Genomic DNA, 24,444 nt, shown 5'->3' with positions numbered 1-24,444 from the left:
TCATATCCTTTGTAGTATTGACTCCATGCTTAGGGTACTCATATATTCCATGTTTCACAATGCCCAGGTATCCAAGGGCTTTGGTGTTTTGATCTGCGGAAACAGCCATCACTGTTTCCATGTTACTTTTTGAGTTCTATTATACAGTTAGTGGAACAGCCCAATCTCAGATAATTCTTACTGAAGTACAATTTCTAACTGCATTGCCCTCTAGTACAGCAAAGATTTGAAAGATAAATACTATTCAGAAGGTAATTCTATTGATTCTAAAGTCTTACAATCACAACTTGAATTATACCTCAAAATCAGATATAGTCACTGTATCTCTGCTGAGATGTTATTACTGACTTTGAATACCCATACATCCATTCCACTGCAAATAAACATGTTTGGTTTAAACAGGAAATTTAGGAATGCTCGCATAACAATTTAGCTGAGAGAGAGAAGTTAAGAAGTTGTTCCATTTACCTACTCAGCTGATAGTTAACCTTCTGCCCTAATTGTTGTTACTGCATATAATCTGTTATACTGCATACAGTTCACCAGAGAGAACTGCCTCTCCTCTGATCTTTAAATCTTCCAGATATGATTAGAGAGGTGACAGAGAAATAGGAGGATCAACAGGATGGGTGATTGAAAAGGTACAGGTAAAATATTTCAGCCCAGATTTTGAAGGCAATAAATTGGTATTCTGCTACCAGACATGTGGAGATCTATTTTGTACTTCCGTCTATTGTTACTTGCATAGACTTGGGACTGCTACGGTTACCCATTGTATTTTTGATCTAAACAGTATTATGCATCAATAGTCCCTTCAATTATTTTGACAAATTTGAATAGAGCTAGCTACAATATTTGGTCTACCAAGAAAAACAGAAAAATACGAATCCTTTTATGAATATTTTGAAGTTCTAGTTACTGTAGAATACTTATTAATGGAGCTACACTAAAATAATTTAGCATGTTTTCTTCAACCTGGATTATTATGATTCAGTTTGCTTCTGGCTTCAAGGTATTAGATTTCATGTAAATAATCTTAACTAAGCTGTTTTATCTGTTTCATGGCATCACTAATCAAAATTACAAACAAGTCAGGAAAAATACACTGTTAATAGCGTCTAAATACAAATACCTGAAAGCAGGAAATAAGGATTCTGGTAGAGAAATTCTTATCATTTCAGAATACTTAAAAACAAACAAAAAATGCTTGTACATAAGATGGTAACAACTACCTTATAAACTGGCTGAATAAACTTGTAGTATTGCGAATGATTCGAGCAGCCTGGGATTCCTCGTGCTGACATCTTTGTAAGGTTAGACCATCGTCCATATGGCCTTCTTGGTGTAATATAACCTATTGAAAGTCCATAATTATCACAAAAATTACTTAAAAAAACCTTTGTGCTTTTAAATATTTTGTAACTTATTTCAATATTGCACTGAAAACAGTAATTACATACATACTGAGCTACTACTTGTTAATCACTTTATCTGAACACTTGTTTTGTCAGTCTTACATAAAAGTTATTCAGGGAAGACATTTTAATGTACCTTTATTCTCCCACAATTCATTAAACATATATGCTTATGAAATGTTTTCCAATTGAAACAAAAATGTCACTCTTTCTATATTCTGGATGTCAGGAAAAAAGGATCTTCCCTATTGTAAGCATGGTTTACTAAAGGATTCATGCATGAAAAGACTACTGACAAGAAAATCAAGCTGGAGTGACAAACATCATTAAAATTACAATGCAGCTAAAGGAGCAACAACATTTATGAGCAGCTTTTGACTCATCTAACTATTACCTACATGTTGTGTTGGATTGTTATCAGAACCAGATGTGAACATCATATGAACTTCAAGCAGTAACAGAGATGCTTTGGTGGGTATTTATATAAATAGTCAATTTCACAAAAAGCCAGCATAATTTTTAAGTATCACAAAACCAAGTCTTGATCCTTTACAGCACTTTTGTAAGAATAAATGTGAGTTATCTTGCTTTTTTCCCAACATGAAACCTATTGAATTCTCCACTGAAAAATGTATTGTTTTAGCTCTGAGATAGTAAAAATTTGCTTCTCCATTGGCTGAGAAATCCTGAAGGCACCGAATAGTTAACAAAGAAACTAATAATGTTATACAAGTGGTTACAGCCACAAATGGGAAGGTTATTTACCATAGATTATCATAGAATCTTCATGGTTGGAAAGGACCTTTGAGATTATTGAGTCCAACCATACACACACACAAAAAACAAAACAAAACAAAAAACCCCAACAACCTACAATCTCTGCCCTTCAGAGCATGCCCTGAAGTGCCACATCGACATGTTTCTTAAATACCTCTAGGGATGGAGACTCAGCCACCTCCCTGGGTAGGCTGTTCCAGTTCCTGACCACTCTTTCAGTAAAGTAATTCTTCCTAATATCTAATCTAAACCTCCCCTGCCACAACTTCAGACCATTTCCTCTGGTCCTGTCATTATTCTCCTGGGAGAAGCGGCCAACACCCACCTCTCTCCAACCTCCTTTCAGGTAGTTGTAGAGGGCAATGAGGTCTCCCCTCAGCCTCCTCTTCTCCAAGCTAAACATGCCCAGCTCCCTCAGCCTCTCCTCATATGACCAACAGCTTTTTGTACATACTGGCATATAGGTGTACCAAAGCATTGGAAAGTGATGGTTTTCTACACTTGTCAGAATCCAAAGTACGCAAATGCTCTGTTCCTTCCAACACGCTGAGGAAGAGCTTTTAAAAAGAGGCAAACGTCAACTTATGAGTTTATCTGGACCCCAGAATCCATGGAAATGTGATGGAGAAGAATAGGAAGACATTTTTGAATTAGTATATTGATAATATTATCTTAAAGGAGACTAGTTTACATATTGGTCATCTTTCCTCTTTGTTCAAGTCACACTGTGGGTGACTTCGTTAGCTGAAATATCACTGTTTCCATAAAGAGGGGTCTTGGGGTCTCTTAACTGAACAATAACTAAAGAACCATTCCTCCCATCACAAAACTAATAAGTAAACATTTGACAATCAGATAAGGGTTCCTCAGGCCATGCATGTAGCTCCAGATTTTTCAGCTAAAGGAATGGTATAGGAATGAAAACATTTGACAGCATATTAAAGTCGTCACACATTGCAAAGTACTTGCACCTTCACCACTGTGCAGCAGATATGCACTTTTCTGCCTAAATATGCAGTAGATCAGGGAAAAGAGAAGTCTTTTAGAATCTTCCCTACTTCTCTGACCAAAAAAACCCAACCCAAAACCTCAACTAAACCATCCAGAAACACCACAACGAACGGAAAGTGAGACTTAGAACTCCAGTAAGTAGATCATGGCCAAATGCATCCAGCACTGCCTAGTCCAATTCCTCAGATAAACCACTTCTCTTCCTATAACGGGGCATTTGGCACTGCCTTGCTTGTTGAGCTACAGCAGGGCATTGGTATTGACCAACACCCCGAGCAATGGTCTCCAGGACATGAATCCAAAACACGTAGCATGTGTTTCTCCATTCTCTGAGCTCGACCATTCTGGAGCTCTGCAGGAGTTCACAGCCTGCACAAAAGAAAGGTCTCAAACTGAAAAGATAGGCGTCCATCACTCATGCTGGATAGTAGAATACTGTTGAAGAATGCTGATGTAAACATCATTACTACCTGACAAAGTCTTGAACCCTTGGTTACCAAGATCTCAGAGAGAGAGAGAGATACAACAGATCAAAAGTCTGGCAGAAATCATGCAACAGAAGCCTCATAAATTATGCCAGAATTTCTTACATATTTGTGTCTTGAAGAGACAGCATGATAACTAGATACATGAAACTACAGCAAAGCCAAGCAACAGACATTTTTACTTGGCATTTTGAGTATTTTATAACAGAACTAATCCCATATTTTTTTTCTCCTCTCTATAGATTTGCAGCAGCTGTCAGTGATAACAGCTAGGTTATGGGAAAAAAAAATAGCCTTTGCCTCTTGCAAAAATAAGGTATTTCTCAATCCTCCTAGGGCTACTGAGGCATGTTACAAAGAATGCAGGTCAGCTTGAGAAGGATTACACAGTGACTCAAAGTGAAAATCTCCTGACAAAATGATGGTGGAGGATGCATACAAAGCTATCATTTCTCTTTTACTGTAGAAAAATAAATTTTACATGAAATTTAAAGGGACGCATAAATCTAAACTAATTTACAAAATTATAGTCTAATACCATATTTTGCAGAGGATGAAAAATTGTTCCTTGCCTCCACAGGAATATCAATTACAGGAAGCGAAAAGGTTTGGGTTTTCTTCTGTTTGAAGGCACTTAACAGGAGAGAATTCTTCAGGTGAGAAGGCAACAAAAGATTCGGAGTCTTTGAACATGAATGAAACAGTTTGAAAGGAGAATAAAAGTGACAGGCAATTACTGAGGTTCCTTTAGTCCCTTGTTGCTAAGCAGAAAACTGACGAAAAGAAATGTAAACTTCACAGGAAGCTATTGCGAAATTCTTCGTTGAATATAGAGGAAGAATCTACATGTTGCCTTTTCAGAAACTAAAACCTGATCCTCTGAGGAAAGAAAATCCCATAGCCAACACTGACATGGGAAAAGGCCATCATTCTGTGATTAAATCTCTTATCAAGAAAATACTAAATTACTGGCATTTGAAGAATTCCTCTGATCAGCCAGGTTGCTGAGAAGCGAAGGGGTCAGGCACTTGGACACTCACTGGCCACTTATGACCATGTGCGCTGCATAAATAAATGAGATTGTGCCGAGGGTATGCTGAGGACCTCATTTTTTGTATTACAGTGCTGTGTATGGGTATCCTTGTATCCTCTTGAGAATGTAGATTCATACAAGTAATCAAAGAATTCCAACTTATGTTCAGTAATGAACTTTTTTTTTTCTTTTTTCATGTTCTAATGATAGGTTCAAGTTGTAAAAATCTATGAATACAGAATCAAAGAATCATTTGGTAATGATGCAGTTATGCAAAGCTAGTACTAAACCCCTTAATCCTGAATGAAATGCAAACATAAATTGAAGAGATAATAGGTCATATGCCCTAATTAAGAATACACTCATACCCTATAATCAAAAGGCTGAGAGAAAGACCTTCTTGATGCCACATCACAATTACATCTAACATTTTGGCAGGAAAACTTTTGTTAATACCCATTAAGAAACTTGAGCAGTTTCAAGGGCCGTTTCTTCAGTAATAAATTTAATTGCCTTTTCATAAAATATACTCAATTAAGAAATCTAAAACACCAGTGAAAGTAAGATGACTTGCAAGTTTACATCCTTAAACAGTTAAATGTGTATTTTCAAAAAAGTGATTTGACCATCCAAATCGGGAACTTCCATATTTTACTGAAGTGTGAAAAAAAAATCGAGCCCAAATTATTAATTTCTTCTGCGAAGAAAAACAGCTACATACCTTACTTAGAGGCAAAGGTTTTCTTCATTTACATGGTTATATTAATACCCACCATTTTTTTCATTTTTAGAATGAAACATTCACACCATTTTCAATAAGACAGCACAAAACAAACCCACAACTGCCACATTGGTAGAACGGCAAAAAAACAGGACAGACCAAAACTGTTATGCAACTAATATTCATTTTACAAGTAACATTACCTTTCTTTTCAAGGGACCTAAACGTGCTGATTTAGCGTCTTGTGCTTTGTAAGTCAACCATAAGGCACTGGCCACATGTTGGACAAAACAGATTGAATCACCGTACTTTATTTCTGGGACTCCCATTCCATCAATGTCACGTTTAAGACTAGAATCCTGCTTTTCTTTTAGCTCCTAAGAAGATAAAATAAAAGCTGACATTTAATGTCTGTACTAGAACAGGATAAACCATTGAATTTTACGCTGAAACACATTCTAACATTGAACAACATTTATGCTGCTTATGTTGTTAAGATGCAGCGAAATTTCATTTCACGTAATTTCTGTACAATTAATTAGACAGGTTCTGATTTAAAATAATTTCAAATCTGAAGCATCATTTTCACTGAAGCAAGAAAAATCAAGTAAAATCTATTACCACGTAAAAATATATTTAAAAAAATCTTTAAATATTTAACCTAATTTAATGACGTTACTGGTGTAATAAAGGTTTCAGTTTAGTAGAATCTGTAGAACTCTGTATTACTAGAATTTTCAAATTTTAGCTTGAATATGAAAAAGAAAAGTGAGAGAAACATATTTTGAAATTTAGTTAAAATATTTTTATGCTAAAGAATTTTTTGCTTATAAATAGTATATGCAGATAAAAGCTTCATTTGGAATAATGCCCCTGTATTGCAACAACCAGCAAAGAAAAAAAATATTAATTTTTAAAATAAATATGATTTGGCTTTTACATTTATTTTCCTTTTGCATTTCTTAATTTTTTTACATTCATTTTATTTTTCCATTTATCCTCTTTGTAAGAGGAACTGGATTCTTTCAAATCGCTTTTAAAGACATTGCTCACTGCCTGGCTGGAACATCCAGTACAATTTTTAAGTCGAACCTATTTCTTAATCCCATTATTCTTCATTCACAACCAGAGGATTTTAAGTCTCCAGCACAAAAGCAAGTATCTTTTTCTTTAAAATAAAATAGTTTTCCTCTTAAAACTGAATTCAGGAATAAGAACAGAATTATACAGTAAGTTCTGTAATAGTAAATTATGGATACATATGCATGTGTGTGAGTAAACAAAAAACTCTAAGTAAATAGACTAATTAGATTATATCATTCGTCTATGATTTCAAACGGTGATGGACTTAACCTTAAATGTAGACAGTTGCTCATTTTGTGCTAAGTAAACACAATATGCTAGACATTGATACACAGTTTAAAGTATTATATGTGTAACAGGTTTTCTTATTTCATTTCAGTTTACTGAATGTTCAACATCTGTGGAGTAAAGAGAAGTTCTGTGCTAATCTACTTTCATTTATATGGAATTTAGCTGTCACATTTCAACAATAATTTTAGTTGAAACAGATAGCATTAGAATGCCAAGACGAAGTAGAATGAAATTACAAGATACTCCTTGGGGATACTACCACAATATCAAGACTATGAGGATGTCACATCATATTTATGCAGACTGCACTATCACTTGCAGATAAAGATGAACTCTTTCAACACACATTTACAGTGAGGCCGTTAAATGAAAAAGACAATAAATTAGCACAAATTGATTAACTGTCATCAATTAATTATTTGGCTTTACCTAGCACCTTGAAGACTACAACATTTTTCACAAATATTATGTCTGCATCAAGAATCAAGCATCAATGAAAATTTCAGTGAAAGAAATCATAATGTGGCAACAGGTGATGCTAATTAAGTTTTAAAAAAATTGAGTGATACCGGTCCTTTTGGACAACACTACACAAAGAAAAATAATGATTTTTGAATTTCAGAAATAAAGCTTTAGAATGATTTTGTGGGCCTGAAGGCTGTTCTCACTTTAAGCAATACAGTATAAATTCCTCTTCGTGATGTTTTGCTCTTTGTGTTCTGTCCAGTTTTTCTAGGATTTCAGCCAAGTCATCTGATAGCAGCGTGCAAAGAGAGGGTGTATTTTCTAACAGCTGAAAAGTATAGTCAGATAAAGATTATCAGGGGAGAAGGGGAAAAAAATATCTCGTATCTAGATATTTGTACATATCTTAGCCGCAAAATATCTGAACACTTTCTGCTTCAAAACCCTCTCTTCACAACCTATTCTCCGTTTAACTCCCTTGGGCCATGAATGAATCAAGTCAAAGAAAACAAATCACATCATGGGTCTGGAAGACAGCAAAAGAAAGATAACAGTGACCAAAAAATAAAAAAATAAAGAAGGAATGAACAAAGGAACTCGCGGGCAAAGCTGTCAAAGATACAATTTTCACAAGATATTTAATACACTAGAAGATGGGCAAGATTTTAGACAATGAGAGAATTCATAGAATCATAGATTCCTACGTGATGGAAGGAAGGAAAGGAATGTCAGTGTAAACAGGACAAATAAACCCAACTGTCTTTACAATGATTTTTCAACAGTCTTTTGTAAAAAGACAGTTGGGAAAAAACCTCTTGATATCTTAAGGGCTTGTTTACATACCTAGGAATGGTAAGACAACCTACCTGCTGAACTCATTAAATCTAACCTACACAAACTAATTAAAATCGTATCTTTTGGTATTTCACACTTTTATTGCATTAAAAGTAGTGCCAAAGGCTATCCCATTTTAACAAGAGAAAAAGATAAAAGGTCTATAAATATATGAGCAGAGGACTGATACATTGAGCTTACCTATCTTGCTAGTGGACTTACTGTACTCTGTACACTTTGCTGTATACATTTCTACACCCCAGTAGGCAAGAACAAAAAAAAGGTGGTTTTAATTTTACCTTCTACTTTCTCCTCCCATATAAAATAAGTAGAAAAAAAAATTTAATATTGTACTTGAAATGCAGCGCTTACTGGGAAATTACAATTGTAAAATCTGAACTTACAAATAAATACTTGAATTTTTAGAGACAATGACTCTGTAATGCCTATCACCTTATTCCAAAAACGAATTAAACTGTATGATTACTGCTAAACTATTACGACATCCTAATGTCATGTTGAGCCCCGAAGATAGCTACATGCTGGCAGTAATATTAAAATGATATCAAATCCTTCTGCATGAGTCATCTGTGACTTTTGAATGTGTCAGAATGTTACTTACTCAAACTACACCAATAACTTCTTCATTGTCAATAGTATATACCATCATGAAAATAAAATATCAAATATCAAATATTAATTCCAGGCTACAATAACTTTGAAATAAACAAATATTTTTAAATATTCTCTTGTTCTTCACTGTGTTTTTTCTCAAAGGAATTTATAAGCAGAATCAAGGTTCTGCTCAGCAGAGCATACTGAGCCAAGTACTGTGCTGGAATGAGAACATCCCATTTCAAAACAGGATTCCATCTGCTGTAGGGAAACTGCTGTCTCTGTGGTCACAAGGCATTACAGAACTGTTGCCTTAAAATATAAAGGCTGACATTTTAAAACTTTGTCAAAAGTAAGCTCCATATGAAACAAAAAAAAGGCATAATTTGGGGGGTTGGGTGTCAACAATTTCTGATACTCATAAGCTTAGTTTGCAGTAATTTGCAGTAAATATGTATGTATTGCATATGTTTTTTTCATTGCAATCAGCACCATAATGTTGTTTAGCACGTTCTTTCACTTTTTTAAAAGCTCGCTTCTATTCTTATTTATGTCAGGACATATTAAGGAAAATCCTAATTTGAATTTTACAATTTAAAATATCTGTTTCAATTTCCGGTGTTACCCAGCAAAAGGAAACAAAACAATGACAGTAAATACATTATGAATACAATCACAGGTTTTGAAAAGCAAGGAACACACAAGATTGCTGAAGTGGTATGTAACACTACCGAGGATGAAGGTGTGCTTTTTCACAAGAGGGTCTCTATAACAACTGTTGGAAAAATAAGACTTTAAATCATGTGTTACAGGCTCCTGGGAAGCCTTGGGGATTTGGTATACTCCACGTAGCTCTGCCTACTGGCAAAGATCATCTTTTTTCCACAAAACCCCTTTTGCTGGCTTCCAAACTAGAAAGAATACCTCAACGGAGAAATGGTTTATTTCCTTTCGGATATTCCATAGCAATGTATATCCTGAGCAACCTGGTCTGAATTCAGTTGACCCCACCCGGAGAAGGCGGCTGGACTAGATGACTTCCTAAGGCCGTTTCCAATCAGAATTACTCTATGATTCTAAAGGACAGGAGTGCTTTAAACAGACAGGTATTCCAACACGCCGTTTTTAAGGATCTTTACACAGCTGGATAGGAAGCTATTAGACAGTTATCTTGGAATTTCCCTTAATTCATGCCATATGAAGGTCCAGGGAAGTGAAAATATTTCTTCATTGAAAAAACAAACACGAGAAAACAAAGGTTTACAAATACATATGTGCAGATTAAGATAATCACACTTCATATATTAATCTAACTATTAGTTCTACAGTTCTTTTCCCCCTCAATCTGTATGCAATCAGCACTTGGCTTTGAGTCCTATCCTTCTTATAGTCCAGATCAGTCTTTGGGGTTTATGCCCTTCCGAAACCTCACCTTTCTTTCTTCAGGAAGGGTTATCACTGCTTGTTCCCCTCACCTTTGGAAACACTAATATCTCTACCCATGGGCCAATGCAGCTCTCACCTGCCCAGACAATAAACGACTATTCTTATTCTGAGCACAGGCAAAAGCAAATTTATAACCTATTGTGAGATAAAAATATTCTCTTCTATATAGGACAGCATAAATCCTAGGATGACAAGATGCTGAACTCATAGTTCATATAAAAATGTACATTATCAACCATATTAGGTAAAAACACAGTAGAAGGGATGAATGCATTAAACAGTCATTACTGACTTCTGCATAATTAATTACTACTGTACTTCACCTTAGGCATTTTGGGGATTGTAACAAATTTCACATATATGCCTTTGAGATACACCTCAACAAAAAAAGTAAGAAAATAGGGAATGTTTATTCAATGTAAAAGAAATGATTTATTTTATGGGTACGTATACATAAACATATAATCTGTATACTTAAAATGTATACATTTATATGTATATAAGAAATTGCAGGACAGCCAGTGTCCAATTAGACAGTAAGTTACAGGAATTTGAACACACTGCTAAACCAGTAACTGCAGCATTCCTGGCATACTCACCATCCTTACCAGGGTGCCATGATTTGCCAAAAATCAAGAAAAAATTACAGCTGTAATAAATTCCCCTGCACACCATCGTACGTACAATCTACACTGCAAAGCCTTTACACTGAAGAAAGAACCAAAAACTATTTGGTGGGCATCTAGCAATCCAAGGAAATTTCCTGATAGTTTTTCAATTATTTTCATTGGTTAAAAGTCTCAGCATACCATATGCAGTCACGCTAATAAAATAAACATTACTATTTTAAACATGCTAAAAAGAATTACTTGCTTTATTATACTAACAAAAGTCTAGCATCTGTCAAGACCCTTAATGCTAGATTTTATCTAGTATATATCTAACTTTAAAGATGCATTTTCACTGCCCTTCAGGGACCATGCAGCATTCAGAATTACATGGAACATTTAATTTCTCATACTTAATAAAACTCTATTATAGCAGCTATGGCAACTGTTTATAAGTAATATCACGAAAGCATGTAAAAACTTCTCATCATCTTCCGTGTAAAAACCTTTCACTTTCTGGAAAATAAGTTATTAATTTTGCATACTTCTATAATCATTCTTCATTCTCTCTCACTTGTACTGTTTTTCTCAGCTGGAAATGATGAAAAAGCTAGTGACATGCAATTAGCAGCTCAATAAAGAGCACAGTTTGAAAACATATGGTTTAGAAATCACTGACTACATTTTCCTTGCAATTCACCTATCAACACACTGCACAAAGAATAGTAAGGGCAGAATTTTGCCCAACTGAACTGAATTCAATTGAATTCAATTATGAAAGATAGAGCTGGAATGAATAACATTCTAATGAGATTCTGTCTAACTAAAATGATTCTATAATGATTAAAGCATTCCTATTAAACCACCCTATCTTTCATTGTATTAGTTTTCAATCTCATTTTTTTAACTTGTTGACAGTTTAGTTTACTCTAAAATTTATTCATCATCCCTTTTTTCCCTCAAGAAAACCTCTGTTACTCTCAACTCAGGCTGTTTACCTTTGTATTTACATGCGTAATCCCTGTCAATTGCTTCAATTTAGAAATTACAAATGATTTATAAAGTCCTTGAACCAACTCAGATATAGTATTTGAGTGCTCCACTTTTCAGACAAATTTGCATTGATGTTATTTACCTTTGATGCTCTAAAACAAAAGGCAGTAGATGTGGTGTCTGACTTTTCTCTGTCTAACATTGCAAGTCCTTCTTCTTCATTCAGAGCCAAGTACTTTCCTGTTGTAATATGTCGAAGACGGAAAGGTTGTCCCCATCTGATGTTACTTCCACTCCAGCTAGACATTTGAAATAAAGTAAGCAAAACAAATATTACCATTTGTGGCTTTAAAGGACATTCAGAAGATTGAATGCGCTACATATATTCCTTTTTACTATTGATTTCAATATTTGCATTAAAACAGATGCAAAACTGTTAATACACTTGCAAAGGGAACCTTGGAAATTATTATAGCTTTAATTTTCTTGTTTCTATACCCTGTCTCTGTTTCATTAGGGTGTTACATACAGCGTCCATAAAAAAATCCTACATGTTTCTGAAAAATACTGAAGTGTAAGTTAAACACTGTATTTCAGTGGACCGCCTAAACAAATGAATTAAACTTAAGTGAGGACTTAACATTCCAAAGAACTACCCTACATCTCTCTTAGTTATGAGAGTATTCCATTTGCAATCACAAACACACTAAGAGTAAAACAAACATATAGTTCAGAAGGTCATCAAAGTTGGAAAAGGTATACCCTTTTGGTATATACATGAAATTTCACTTTTAACAAGGTAACAGATAACTAATCACCTAGGAGGGAGATAGAGTCTAAAAATAACAAAAAAAAGACACCAATGATGCATATTACTGTTCTGATTTCCACCCATGCTTCTAAAATTTCAAGGGAAAACTAGGAAACCATTTTACTTTTGGACAGAAGCAATGTCTCAAGCAGATGTATGTTATAGGCAACACTGCTTTTGATATGGGACACAGACACAAAAAAAAAAAAAAAAATACTAACCATACCATATAGCAGGACAAATATATTCCTCATGTTCTGCCTTAAGGGTCTGCAACAATTGAATTGCTGTTAACAAGTGTTGCTAACAAAAACTTTCAAAAAAATATCCATACCTTATTCGAAGGGGTTCTACTCTCCACAAAGACCTTGCTCGAACACCAGCTCCTCCAGTTTCATAAAGTACTCTCCTACAGAAAAGATTCAAAAGATCATCCTCTTATGCTATACAGTATTTATAACTTACTCCTCTGTAAACTGTATAGGACTCACTTCTCCCCAGCTAAACAGATGGAGTTGAATGGACAGGAGATTCCTACTTATCACTCAGAGTACGACACACAATCTGAATGTCCCAGGTAAGTCAGGCTACTTCCCTTAAGCTATTCTCTCTCAGGAGCTGATAAAATACTTTGCCTTCAAAGCGGCTGAGAAACTTTTGCTGTTATTTAATCAGTCATAAAAATACGTAATTCACAGAGTTCCCAAGAGATTGATCTAAATTACTAATGTTCTTAAATACATATAAACACAATATTAAAATAAGTACACACATTTGCATACATTAATGATTTTCTGCATGAACACAACATCAGAGAATTAATTCCTAGAATAACTTCTAACATTCTTATTAAAAGACAAAAATGGTGGTGATAAACCAAAAAATTTTGTATTACAATCCTTACAAAACAGATAATAATGATAAAATTATATATTAGCTTTAGGAAACTCAGAGAAATAAAAAACAGGAAATGAAGGGATTCAGCCTTTAATATAATCTAGTTTTCTCAAATTACTGGCTGGGGGTTAGTGACATGTTCTAGTGCTGAAACTAACATTTTACTCAATAATCAAATATGAAATATGGTGGATTACTCCTGCTCACAGGAATACACGATTCAGTAATCATTCATGTCTTGTCATTTAAGCACCAGAATTTCTATAACCTTTCTCATATGTAATGGATAAAGGAAATACAGTGGATAATAGGAAAGGTCTTGATCTGAAACTCAGGATACATAGCACGTACAGTATCTGGGCCTTCTATTATACTTCCGTTACCTGAAAAAATGTGTGGCAAGGGAATTTAAAATCTGCCTTCCTGCTCTGGCAAACTTGACTGAATGATGCACATGCATACATAAAAACGTCACAACCTAGCTGTTATACAGTGTGTTCTAAATTAAAGTAGTATTTTGAAATGCAGAATTTTAACTGGCTTTTCAAATTGTCAAATTCTTTTCCTTTTTCAACAGTTAATGGGAAAAAAAATAATCTGTTTAGCATTGTCCTCGTGAAACTCTGGGACTGGAACTCAACTTGTGAAATGGAAGTTGTGTTTTTCTTATCTCAGCAAGTGTTTATACAACTTTTCTTCTGTTGAGAATACTTAAGGTTTTAATTTATCTGATATTCTGCTTCTTGAGCAACACCAACACGTTCCAGGAAGAACCTACAGATTAACATGAAGTATGCATGAGTGTGACAAACCATTTGCATCCAGTATCTTTATAAGATGATGGAGTTGTAGATCTACACCTGTCCATTATTAAGGAGTTGCATTTAAGAACACACATGTGATTTCAAAAATTTTGAAATGATAGTGCACCATAAAAATAAGAATATATATTCCTCATAGTAAAGGTACTAGAATTTCCCACACATTTTGTCTTCTGTAATAATGTTTTTGATACATTATGTATCAAAATGACAACAAAAGAAATACCAATCAATTCATCTTTGTTTCCAGACTCCATGAATGTGATCTTTCGAGGTAACTTCCAACCTGAGCTGCTCTATGATTTTGTGAATATGCTGAATACACAGTAGATGTGTGTATATATACACCCATATACACACTCTCTGGAGCTTTTGTTTTCCATTTTCATCCCAGATCCTCTTTGGTCCCTTTCACCTTACTGATGTTACTTTTGTCAGACTCTAATGACCTCCTCCTAGCTAAGCTCAAAAATAATAATTAACTTCCATTCTCTTTGACCTCCTTCATTTCTCCTTGGCCTAATTCAAGCACTCCTTCACGTTAGGAATACCATAGCTATGTCTCTGTTCACCTTTTATACTTCTTAAACTTGTATACTACTTACATGCTCTAACCCTTTTCCAGCTTTTTCTATATGCAACACTGTAATAGCGTTAGTGACCTGCTCCTACAGCAACAAAACTGCAAGTAAGAGAGAATTGCTCTTTCACAACAGCATCCACATAACATTTTCTTCATCTTCTCCTTGATTCCATCCATCCATACACACATCCATCTTATTCTGAGCTTTTACCAAGTCTGCCTTTTCCATGTTCAGTAACTCCATCCCCTGTATTTTCACCTGGCCTGTTATAAAAAACCTTAGGATTCTTGGCAGAGAATAGTCACTGTGTGAATTTTTATAGAGCAGTCTCTACAGAAAATTTTATAGAGCAGTCTCTTCAGAAAATTAAATGTCTACTCTATGAAAAGAGAAATTATTACTCTTCTCTAACTTTTTATTTAATACTCCTAATGGAATGCACAAAACTGATTAAACAAAGCAATGGAAATAAACACAACCATTTTCTACAGTTCTTTCTCCTGTTCCTAATCTTATTTGGTCTTTTTCATGTATTCATTTTGTTTTGTATAATGTAAATGTGACTCCTACAACTATGACACAGTAAAAACTTGGCCTTATGTCTATTATGCAGCTCAGAAATACAAAAGACAGGACAACTCCAAATCATTGATCTTAGCACGTTGTACCACAATCACACATTTCAAGATGTTCAATATAGCATCCATGTTATTCCCCCAATTTGGGAATATAAATGGATAGATTTCATTCAGTTAAATAAACCTTTTTCATTTTACTGTTTTATTTACATAGTTGTAAAAAAATGGAAGCAGAGCTTAAGGCAGTAACAATACATCCAAAGCATACATTAAGGAGAAGAACATACAAGGCAACAGGGCTCCACATTTATTTTTGGTTTTAACTATATCTGGCTTCTAGATAAGTAAAAGCAATAGCAAAGTAAAGCATTTCTGAACATACTGAAAAGGTTGGACACCTATTCTAACCTTATTATGACTGGCTATTAGAAAATTAGTCTGAATATGACATCTGTTCCAGACAACACATCTAGATCCTAGTACTTTTGCCAGTATTTTTATACTAGGTATGCACATTTTCACACTCAGTGCAAACTTTGTATCTTTTTTTCTATAAACATGTGAAGAGAAGAGCAATAAAAAAAAAATCACCAAGAAGTGAAGTTTTTGTTTTTTGAAGTTTGGGTTTTCTTTTGGCTTTGGAGACATTTTTACTCCACAGAAATATAAAAATGGAAAATTTAGAGCTGAAAAGTTTACTTGACATAGCTGAATGTTAGTTGCAGTATCGCATTACCTAAAGCATAACTTATTTGCCACAACAAGTATAGAGATCTTATTTGTTGAATATGATTTTTAATGATGGGGGTTTGTGTATCAAAATGATTAGCTTGCTGTGCTTTTTGTAATCAGCAAAATGCAAAGTCAAATTCAAATAATAAATCAACATAATATGTAACAACTGTAGATTTAAGTTTAATACAAAAGTCATTTAATTATCTTAACGTATCAATCAAATTTGAGAGAGCAAGAACTTGCAAAAAGTTGCAAAAAATACAAATACAAAAATCATTGTAGAGGCTGAACTTTCAGAGAAGTTTTTAAGGATTTTTTTTTTTTTTTAATTACCATCTTCCCTGCTAATGCTTGCTTACCTCTGCTTATAGTAGTACACATTAAAGACAACGTAACTGGCTGAAATCTCAGTGGAAATCAACCACTTACATTTCATCAATAAAAGAACTCATGACTGATTTTCTGTTTAGGAGGTCTCAACTTCTTGTAACAATGTCATTGCCTAATTAGAGATTGCTGTAAAGAGTGTTTAACTTACCTAACCTCAAATTTAGCTGACAATCAACGATATATTTCTTTTTTGAGAGAAGGAAATGTACAAAAAAAACGTATCAGCACTTACTTGTGCTGTGAATCATTCTGATCTGTAGATGGAATTGTCAAACACTCATCATGGCCATGGAAAAAACGTACTACATGCCCACCAAGAAGATATCCTGTACAAGAAGCAAATTTTCTCATTAGCTTGAACATTGACAATATGAAAGTAACACCCTCAAAAAAAATTTACAAAGTTCAAAAGACCTATGTGAAACCTGCTGTTCAAATTTTCACTCATAACTGAAATTAAACAAGAAGAACAAATTTAGTATGACAACATATTATTTTTTAATATCTTTTTCACTTGAAAATATTTCTTCTGAAAATGAAGACAAAAAGAAAGCAATCTCTTACCATTTAAAAATAAAATTAGGATTCTGGGACAGAAAAGGAAAATAAAAACTTCTACAACAATTACCGTTTTGAAAATTGAACGCTTTAGGTAAAAGCAAAAAATCAAATATATAATACCAGTTTCCTTCCCCTTAATACAATTTAAATGTTCTCAATACAACATAATTTGGTGAATTCATCATTTTGTTCTGACATTTATGATGTGTATCAAAATGGCGCAGCAGCAGCAGGAGACAGAGGACAGAAAAACACTTAGCAGTTCTGAAGATTAAGTTTAATGGAAGCTAACTTTCCAACCCATTTAACACAAAGACTACAGGTCAAAAGCAGGCACTTTGCCTCAGAGAAAAAAGAAAAGAAAAAATGGTGTAGGAGGAGAATGATTCATCAGACCCTCAGTCCAAACTGTTCTGACCTTGTAAGTGAAATTAATGCCTTTTAAAAGAACAAACACACATAAAGGAGGAAGGGTAGAAGGAAACTTTCATATTGTGCAGCAGATTCAATACAAATTTGTGAATTAGGAAAATGGTAACTGGCAATTATCCTGTTGCCAATTTATAAAAAGGTCAAAGCAAAGAAAAATGAGAAAAAAATATACTTTCCTGATATGTATGTTCCATCAAAAGTACTTCAAACATCACAAAATGTATGTTGTCCAGTCCAACTTTAGACTCATGAAATCCCACTTTCCCAGTCTGTCCATTCAACTTGAGCTAGGCTGCTAAGTCTTTTGACGTATGATCATTCCTCATGTAAACGATTCTGAGAAGTGTATATAAAGCTAAACCTAGGCCTAAGTAGTTGGAAAATAACTGACACATGGAAAACCTACTTTTCTGATTATCCCACCCTATCCTTTTTTTTTTTTTAATTATGCAGTTTTGGATTGTGTGTCCGTTCTTGAACAGTACAAGGGTTCCAAGTACAGCAAAGGGCCACTAAGATGATTAAGAGACTGGTGCACCTCACACATGACGGAAGGCTGAGAGAACTTGGACTGTTTGACCTAGAATAGAGAAGGCTCCAGGGGGATCTCATCAGTGTACAGAGGACAGAGTCAGGGTCTCTTCAGTGGTGTCCAGTTACAGGAGAAGAGGCAATGGGCACACACTGAAACACAGGAGGTGCCATTTAAACATCAGGAAACACTTTTTCACTGTGAAGGTGCCTGAGCACTGTCACAGGTTGCCCAGAGAGTTTTTGGAGTCTCCATCCTTGGAGATGTTCAAAAGCTGTTTAGATATAGCCCTGGGCAACCTGTTCTAAGTGGTCCTGCTTGAGCAGGGGATTGGACCAGGTTCCTTACAACCTCAACCACCTTGTGCCTCTAAGCATTTAGGAAATTCAGCTACGAAATACCTGCTGTTACAGAAATCTAAAATATACCACTGATCTTCCATGAACTCTTTGCGTAGCTCATTATAGAATCATAGAATCATCTAGGTTGGAAGGGACCTTTAAGATCACTGAGTCCAAATATTAACCTAGCTCTGCCAAATCCACCACTAAACCATGTCCCTAAGCACCTCGTTTACCTGTCTTCTAAATACCTCCAGGGATGGCGATTGAACCACTTCCCTGGGCAGCCTGTTCCAATGTTTGATAACCCTTTCTGTGAAGAAATTTTTCCTAATATCGATCCTAAACCTCACCTGGCACAACTTGAGGCCATTTCCTCTTGTCCAAATTTTACTATGGGATGGCTTTTCTATTTGCTTGGTTTTGTTTTACCTGTGAACCCTGAGAACATGGAGACTTTTCCATAGTTAACCTCTATTCTGCTTATGATCCATCGTGGCAGGGGACCAGACAGCCGTTTATAAATATATGGCTCCAGCATAACATACTTCTTGCAACAGAAAGCAATCAGAAAGTATTACATGGAAAATCCATATACTCATAAAATGAAAACCTACAAACACTCCGAAACAAGTTTCTTATGGGCCAGTGCACAGAAACACTGTGGGATGCTGATTTAAACCACTTGGGGTTAGAAGGACCTGACCACAGTTCAGATAAACCTAGTGACTGTTAGTCTTTAGCACCAGGGTAGTCTGCTTCTATCAAGACTTAGTATAGCTGATCCCAGGGAAATGCAACGTCTCTTTCAGGTCCCTTATAGCTCCACTTTTTCCTATGATCCTCTGTATTATTATATCACAATAGCAATTGGTTTTAGGGCCGAGTGATACAAAATGATCCTGACTTAAAGACATTCATGAATGTGGAGGGCTGATACTACAGAGAACGGCAGAGGTAAATTACAATGTTTGCTATGACAGCGTTAATGACAGAGTATGGCATTGAAATAAGGAGCAAGATTGACTGGATGAGCCTTTCATTACAGAATAAGACATTTCTCATACAGAATAAGGTGATGCTTCTCAAACATGGTTGTAAAGTGCAATCAACTACCTAGAAAGAAATCTTGACTCTGTGGTGTGGGATTTAAGGCTGATTAAGAGGATGTGTTTAGAGAGCTCATTTTCACTGACGATTAATTACAGAGAGACAATACAGATGCATGGCTGTAAAATACAGAAAGGATATTGAGCAAACATCCTCAAACATATTGAGCAAAACACAACTGAGACTGAAATAGAACCTATGAGAAACCTACTTTCCATTTGCACATACCTTTATCTCCCTTCTGTTATCTCTGTTACACGGTGACTGAAAATCCTATACAAAATCTAAGTTTACTGGGTTTAGTTTTTCTGCAACACCTAGTCCCCAAAATGAAACTGAAGACAATAAACTCATCTGTTGCGCTCTCAGTCTTCATTTCTCATGCAGCTTTTTATGCTTTGCTATTCTAAATTTCCAGCAGTTATTTAGGTTTCCTTCAGTTAATCCAGCTGATGTATCTGTATTTCCCCATTTTCCCTTCCGTTATTCTTCTCTCCTATGCTCATTTTCTTTATTTTCATTAAGCTTTTTGGTTTGATGTTCTAGGGTGGGTTTTTTTTTTTCATTTTCACTCTTTATGAAAAGCAATGCAAAGTCATCTAAAATATATACATTTCTAAATAAACAAAATGACAAACCTTCTGAGATATTGCTTCCTGAGCATGTAGGATGTACATTCCATAGTGTCTGCATAAAGGAGGCATCCACCTGAATACTTCCATTTGACATGGAGAGATGCTGAAATAAGACAACAGTAACAGGAAACAGTGAAATTTATGCCCTTAAAAACATTTAGTATATTAATTTCTCAACAAACTACATAAATAAAGTAAATATACAAATATTCGTTAAAAATCAGTAGTCACTTGCTTTTAAAATGAACCCTTTTCTAAATCTAATCAGCAGACTCCAGCTGCAGCTTAGAAATCTTCTACAGTTACAGAAATAAACACTTTCCAAGATGGGTAATGATGAAGTACAACTTGGGATAAAGACAAGGAAACAGTCTTGTTCTAGGGAAACATTTCCCTGAGAAAAAAAGTGCATTACAACCAGGCATTATTTCCTAGATTAGAAATTCATATGAATTCATTCATAAGAATCCCAACCATTTTCCCCAACTCCTCACAGCACTTTGTATTTTCCCATCATGTGCCTACTTGCTAAACAAACAAACCTACCAGGTATCTTTCAGAAGACACACTGACCAGGATAAGATCATCACCTATTCGAACTTTTTCTCCTTCTGACCTCTGTTTAGAAGCAGGGTGTATTGTCCACCAGCATGCCTCACCTAAAGGACAGAGATACTTATCAAAGCTATACAAAACAGACAACTCCCCAGAAATTTAACGATATCTTCATACATCATTGAAATAACATAATAAAGAATTATGTCACATAAGACATTCACCTTACAAAACCACCTCATTCCTCTTCGATCCATTCAATCCATTTGAATTTCTTTTTCCTTGAAACCTTTTGTCAAGCAATCTTTCTCATCGCTGAAGTTCATACTTCTCTTTTTATGTTTTTGTTGTTTTTTTTCTTAAAACACTTCTCAGAACTGCCTTCCCTTCAAGGCTCTCACTGCCAGTAAATTGCTGACACCTACCTCAGTCTTAATTATCACCTTTTGTGTCTGCTTGTACTTAATGTTCATATTTAATTCACAATCTTCTGTATCATTTCCACTCTAAGTTTCATTTATGTTTCAGAACATGGGATTTTGAAGCAAATACTCCATAACTTTACAATATTGCTACACTACAAATGTCAGTTCTGGGAGCAGTTCCATTTGCACTACAGACCATATGACTACAGGACAGACAAGCCTACAGGTGACAGCCATAGAACATTTTCTACACATTAAATGTAAGACTCCTGATTACTTTGCATGCACACACACACCGATTCTGGGAAGATTATCTAATTCATTCCACAATTTCACAGGCTTCAGGGTTTAGGTAAGACCCTGAAGAAAACTAGTTGAATACCGCTTTCTTACTGGGCGATACAAAGTGGGAGAAAATTAAACAAAGGCAAAATTGGTAGCATAGGACAAAGCACAAAAATCTGTTTGATCGACTAAGAAATTTCATGTAAAACCTCCTTAAAATAAAATTTGAAGCTTATGAATCTAATTATAAACAAGACAATAAATAAAACTTACATCCCTAAATGTAAAAGTGTAAAGTGATAAATCTTTAAAAGAGAGTAACTTCAAATATCCAGTGGCTTTTCATCAAGTACCTGCTAGGTGAAGAATACTTCCTGCAGCTGAAATTGACTCAATAGGACAGTTTCGGGGGGGGGGGGAGTAGGGCAAGGGGAAGTGATATGGTATTCAGTTTATGACGTTTACAATCATGCAGTAGTTATCAAAATCCTCTGTGCAGAAACACAACTAAACATTCCTTTTCTGTGTTGCTTTTTATTTATTACCTATGTGTGCAAGGGTCTTTTCACATACGTGCAGTTAAGCAAATACCAATATGAGACAACTACAGATATTCGTTACAAAGCCTCATGGGCACAAGCAGACACATGGACAATAACTCTGAAAAAAACTATAAAATTATAAAGACAGATTTCACTCAAACTATTTTCAGAGAGATGGAACATTCCTTTTATCGATATGCACAAAGAAAATGGTCTCCATCTAAGGCAGCAACCACAGATATAATCAAGTAACAGGCTGCTAGTACCTGTCTGAAACCATTTTCTGTACGGTTACAAACAACTGAAAGACAAACTTCACTCATTCAAACCAGAAAGTCATGTAGATAAATGAGAGTCACCTGAAAAGGAAGTTTCAAAGATCCTGGTCCACAAACATTTTAACACCTACATTGGCAGTGCCTCTCCATCATCAAATAGTCTATTTTGCTTTTAATTTATTTTCAAAATAATAATAAAAACCAATAGAAAGCACAGGTTTATATTAATACAACTGGCATTTCTTTATTTGAAGCTTCACATTAATGAGATGGTATACAGATACTTAGATTGTCCCTTCAAGGTATATGGGGCTGGGTACTACAGGGTGACCTGTTATTTTCTGATGAGTACTCATTGCTTTCAGTAACCATTAACACTACGTGTACAGCACCATGTAAACCTATTTGTGGCACTCTGTGGCTGAGTTGCTTTTAAATTCATCTAACACAGCTCCCAGTGGCATCTCACAGTTTATATGTGATTTCATGGAAGCTTTTTTTTTTTTTTTAACTATATTTCTGTCAGCAGCGCTGTTACTGGCAGTACTCCCAGAAATCTCTTAATTAGATTTTAAAGCTTTCTCATCATTTCTTGTTTGTGTTGTATCTCTTCCACTCTGTCCCATTATTATTGTGCTCCATTTTATGCTATTGTTTTTCTTCGGTTCTTTTAGCAATGTGCTCGTTACATTTTTCCTGTTTTCCTGCATTAAAAGTTGCATACTTCTTTTGTTGCATGGTCACAATGTATATTGGGAATGCACTGATACATGTCTTTTCCATACCCTAATTCTATTGCAAGTGACAAACCATAAAAATAGAAAACAATTGCATCAAATTTGTTTTATTCAACAGAATTTTTTTATTTTGACCGTTATCACTAGTGTTATTGCAGTTGTGGTAACTCAGTTTAATTGCAAGGCATTCTCACAGTCTTACATGAAGTCAGTTAACTTACTGAAAGTCATCAGTACTGACAGTCATCATTTACTTTCAGTCATCTTATCCGTCATGAACACATAAACATGACATTCATAAGCTCACAGTGCCATTAATCTCAATGCCGCCTCTTCTAAAAACAGAACTGTGTGACACGCTTTCCTTCAAAAATAACTTGCCATACCTGCTGCATTTTCTCGTAGTCCCACATCAAATGCAAGTTTATCCGTCTGGGATCTTGATGATGTTAAACATGTCAAATACTGCAAAACAGTGAAGTTATTGAAAACAAAATCCAACAGTATCCATTAACACACATGCCAAATTAATATTTACATTACTCCATCTTATTATCAGCCTGTGCTTAATTTTTCAAATCACTTAAGCATGATGTTCTTTGTATACAACTCTCCCTGACTTCAAAACATCAAAATCCTTTTCCACTCCAGCACCTATTTCTCTGTGCAATTTAGCTCCTGCCTTCCAAAGTTTCACATAGTTCATCAGATAGGAACAGGCAAACATCTTATTACAGCATTACTGAAATAAGCTTGCTTCAGGAAAACATAGCAAACATACCAAAAGGCAGTAATCATACTTGCAATTCTGGTATATCAAGGCAACTACAATTTGTATGGTTCATAAACGTAAGTAACAAAGTTTAAAGACTAATATAGAGTCTTCTAGTACAGGAAAAAGGAGGGAAGCTGTTTTCTTGACTTTTCATTTCTTCAACATCCTGTTAGGTATACTTTCATGGGCCCTAGTAAGGCAAAGATCCAGAAGAGTTTAAACTCTCCAGTTGTACAATATAGTGAAACAAAATTTATCCAAGGTAGCCTGAAGATAGCAAGTTTGTGGGCATAGTCTCTGGGAACTATGGGATAATAAAAGGAACCCCTTATCTTATAAAATATGATGGAAAAAATAACAGGTATCATAACAAATTAATTTGCGATAACAGCAACTTGCTAATGGAATTATCGTTAAACAAAACACCTTAAGGACAAAGAAATAATGCATGCCTAAACGAGCTCTTCAGATACATTTCTGAGTGAAATGGATTGACGAATCTCGATTTAAAATATTAAGGCCACTTCCATTGTGCTGAGACACTACAAGCTATTCAAATTTTTCATCCAGTGGAGAAGAGAACTTAGAAAGAACATTCTTCCAAATTTATGTATTCTTTTATTTTGATATAAAGATTGTTTGA

The 24,444-nt window shown here is 35.0% G+C and overlaps 1 protein-coding gene across 4 annotated transcripts in view; it reads right to left on the bottom strand.

Annotated features, from left to right (window-relative positions):
- RYR3 (ryanodine receptor 3) overlaps positions 1-24,444 on the bottom strand; it is a 233,618-nt gene that overhangs the window by 148,910 nt on the left and 60,264 nt on the right. For all 4 annotated transcript variants that reach the window (XM_054198046.1, XM_054198047.1, XM_054198048.1 and 1 more), the window contains exons 5-12: positions 23,413-23,491; positions 20,751-20,863; positions 20,208-20,307; positions 16,826-16,919; positions 12,923-12,997; positions 11,920-12,076; positions 5,646-5,819; positions 1,233-1,354 (exon numbers count right to left, since the gene is read on the bottom strand). In XM_054198046.1, the coding sequence (XP_054054021.1) occupies positions 1,233-1,354; positions 5,646-5,819; positions 11,920-12,076; positions 12,923-12,997; positions 16,826-16,919; positions 20,208-20,307; positions 20,751-20,863; positions 23,413-23,491 (914 nt within the window). The remainder of the gene's footprint in view (positions 1-1,232; positions 1,355-5,645; positions 5,820-11,919; positions 12,077-12,922; positions 12,998-16,825; positions 16,920-20,207; positions 20,308-20,750; positions 20,864-23,412; positions 23,492-24,444) is intronic.

Source organism: Rissa tridactyla, chromosome 4 (assembly GCF_028500815.1).
Source record: "Rissa tridactyla isolate bRisTri1 chromosome 4, bRisTri1.patW.cur.20221130, whole genome shotgun sequence".
Classification (NCBI taxonomy): domain Eukaryota; kingdom Metazoa; phylum Chordata; class Aves; order Charadriiformes; family Laridae; genus Rissa; species Rissa tridactyla.
The sequence above is the reverse complement of the archived record's forward strand: the minus strand, read 5'-3'. Positions and strand labels throughout refer to the sequence as shown.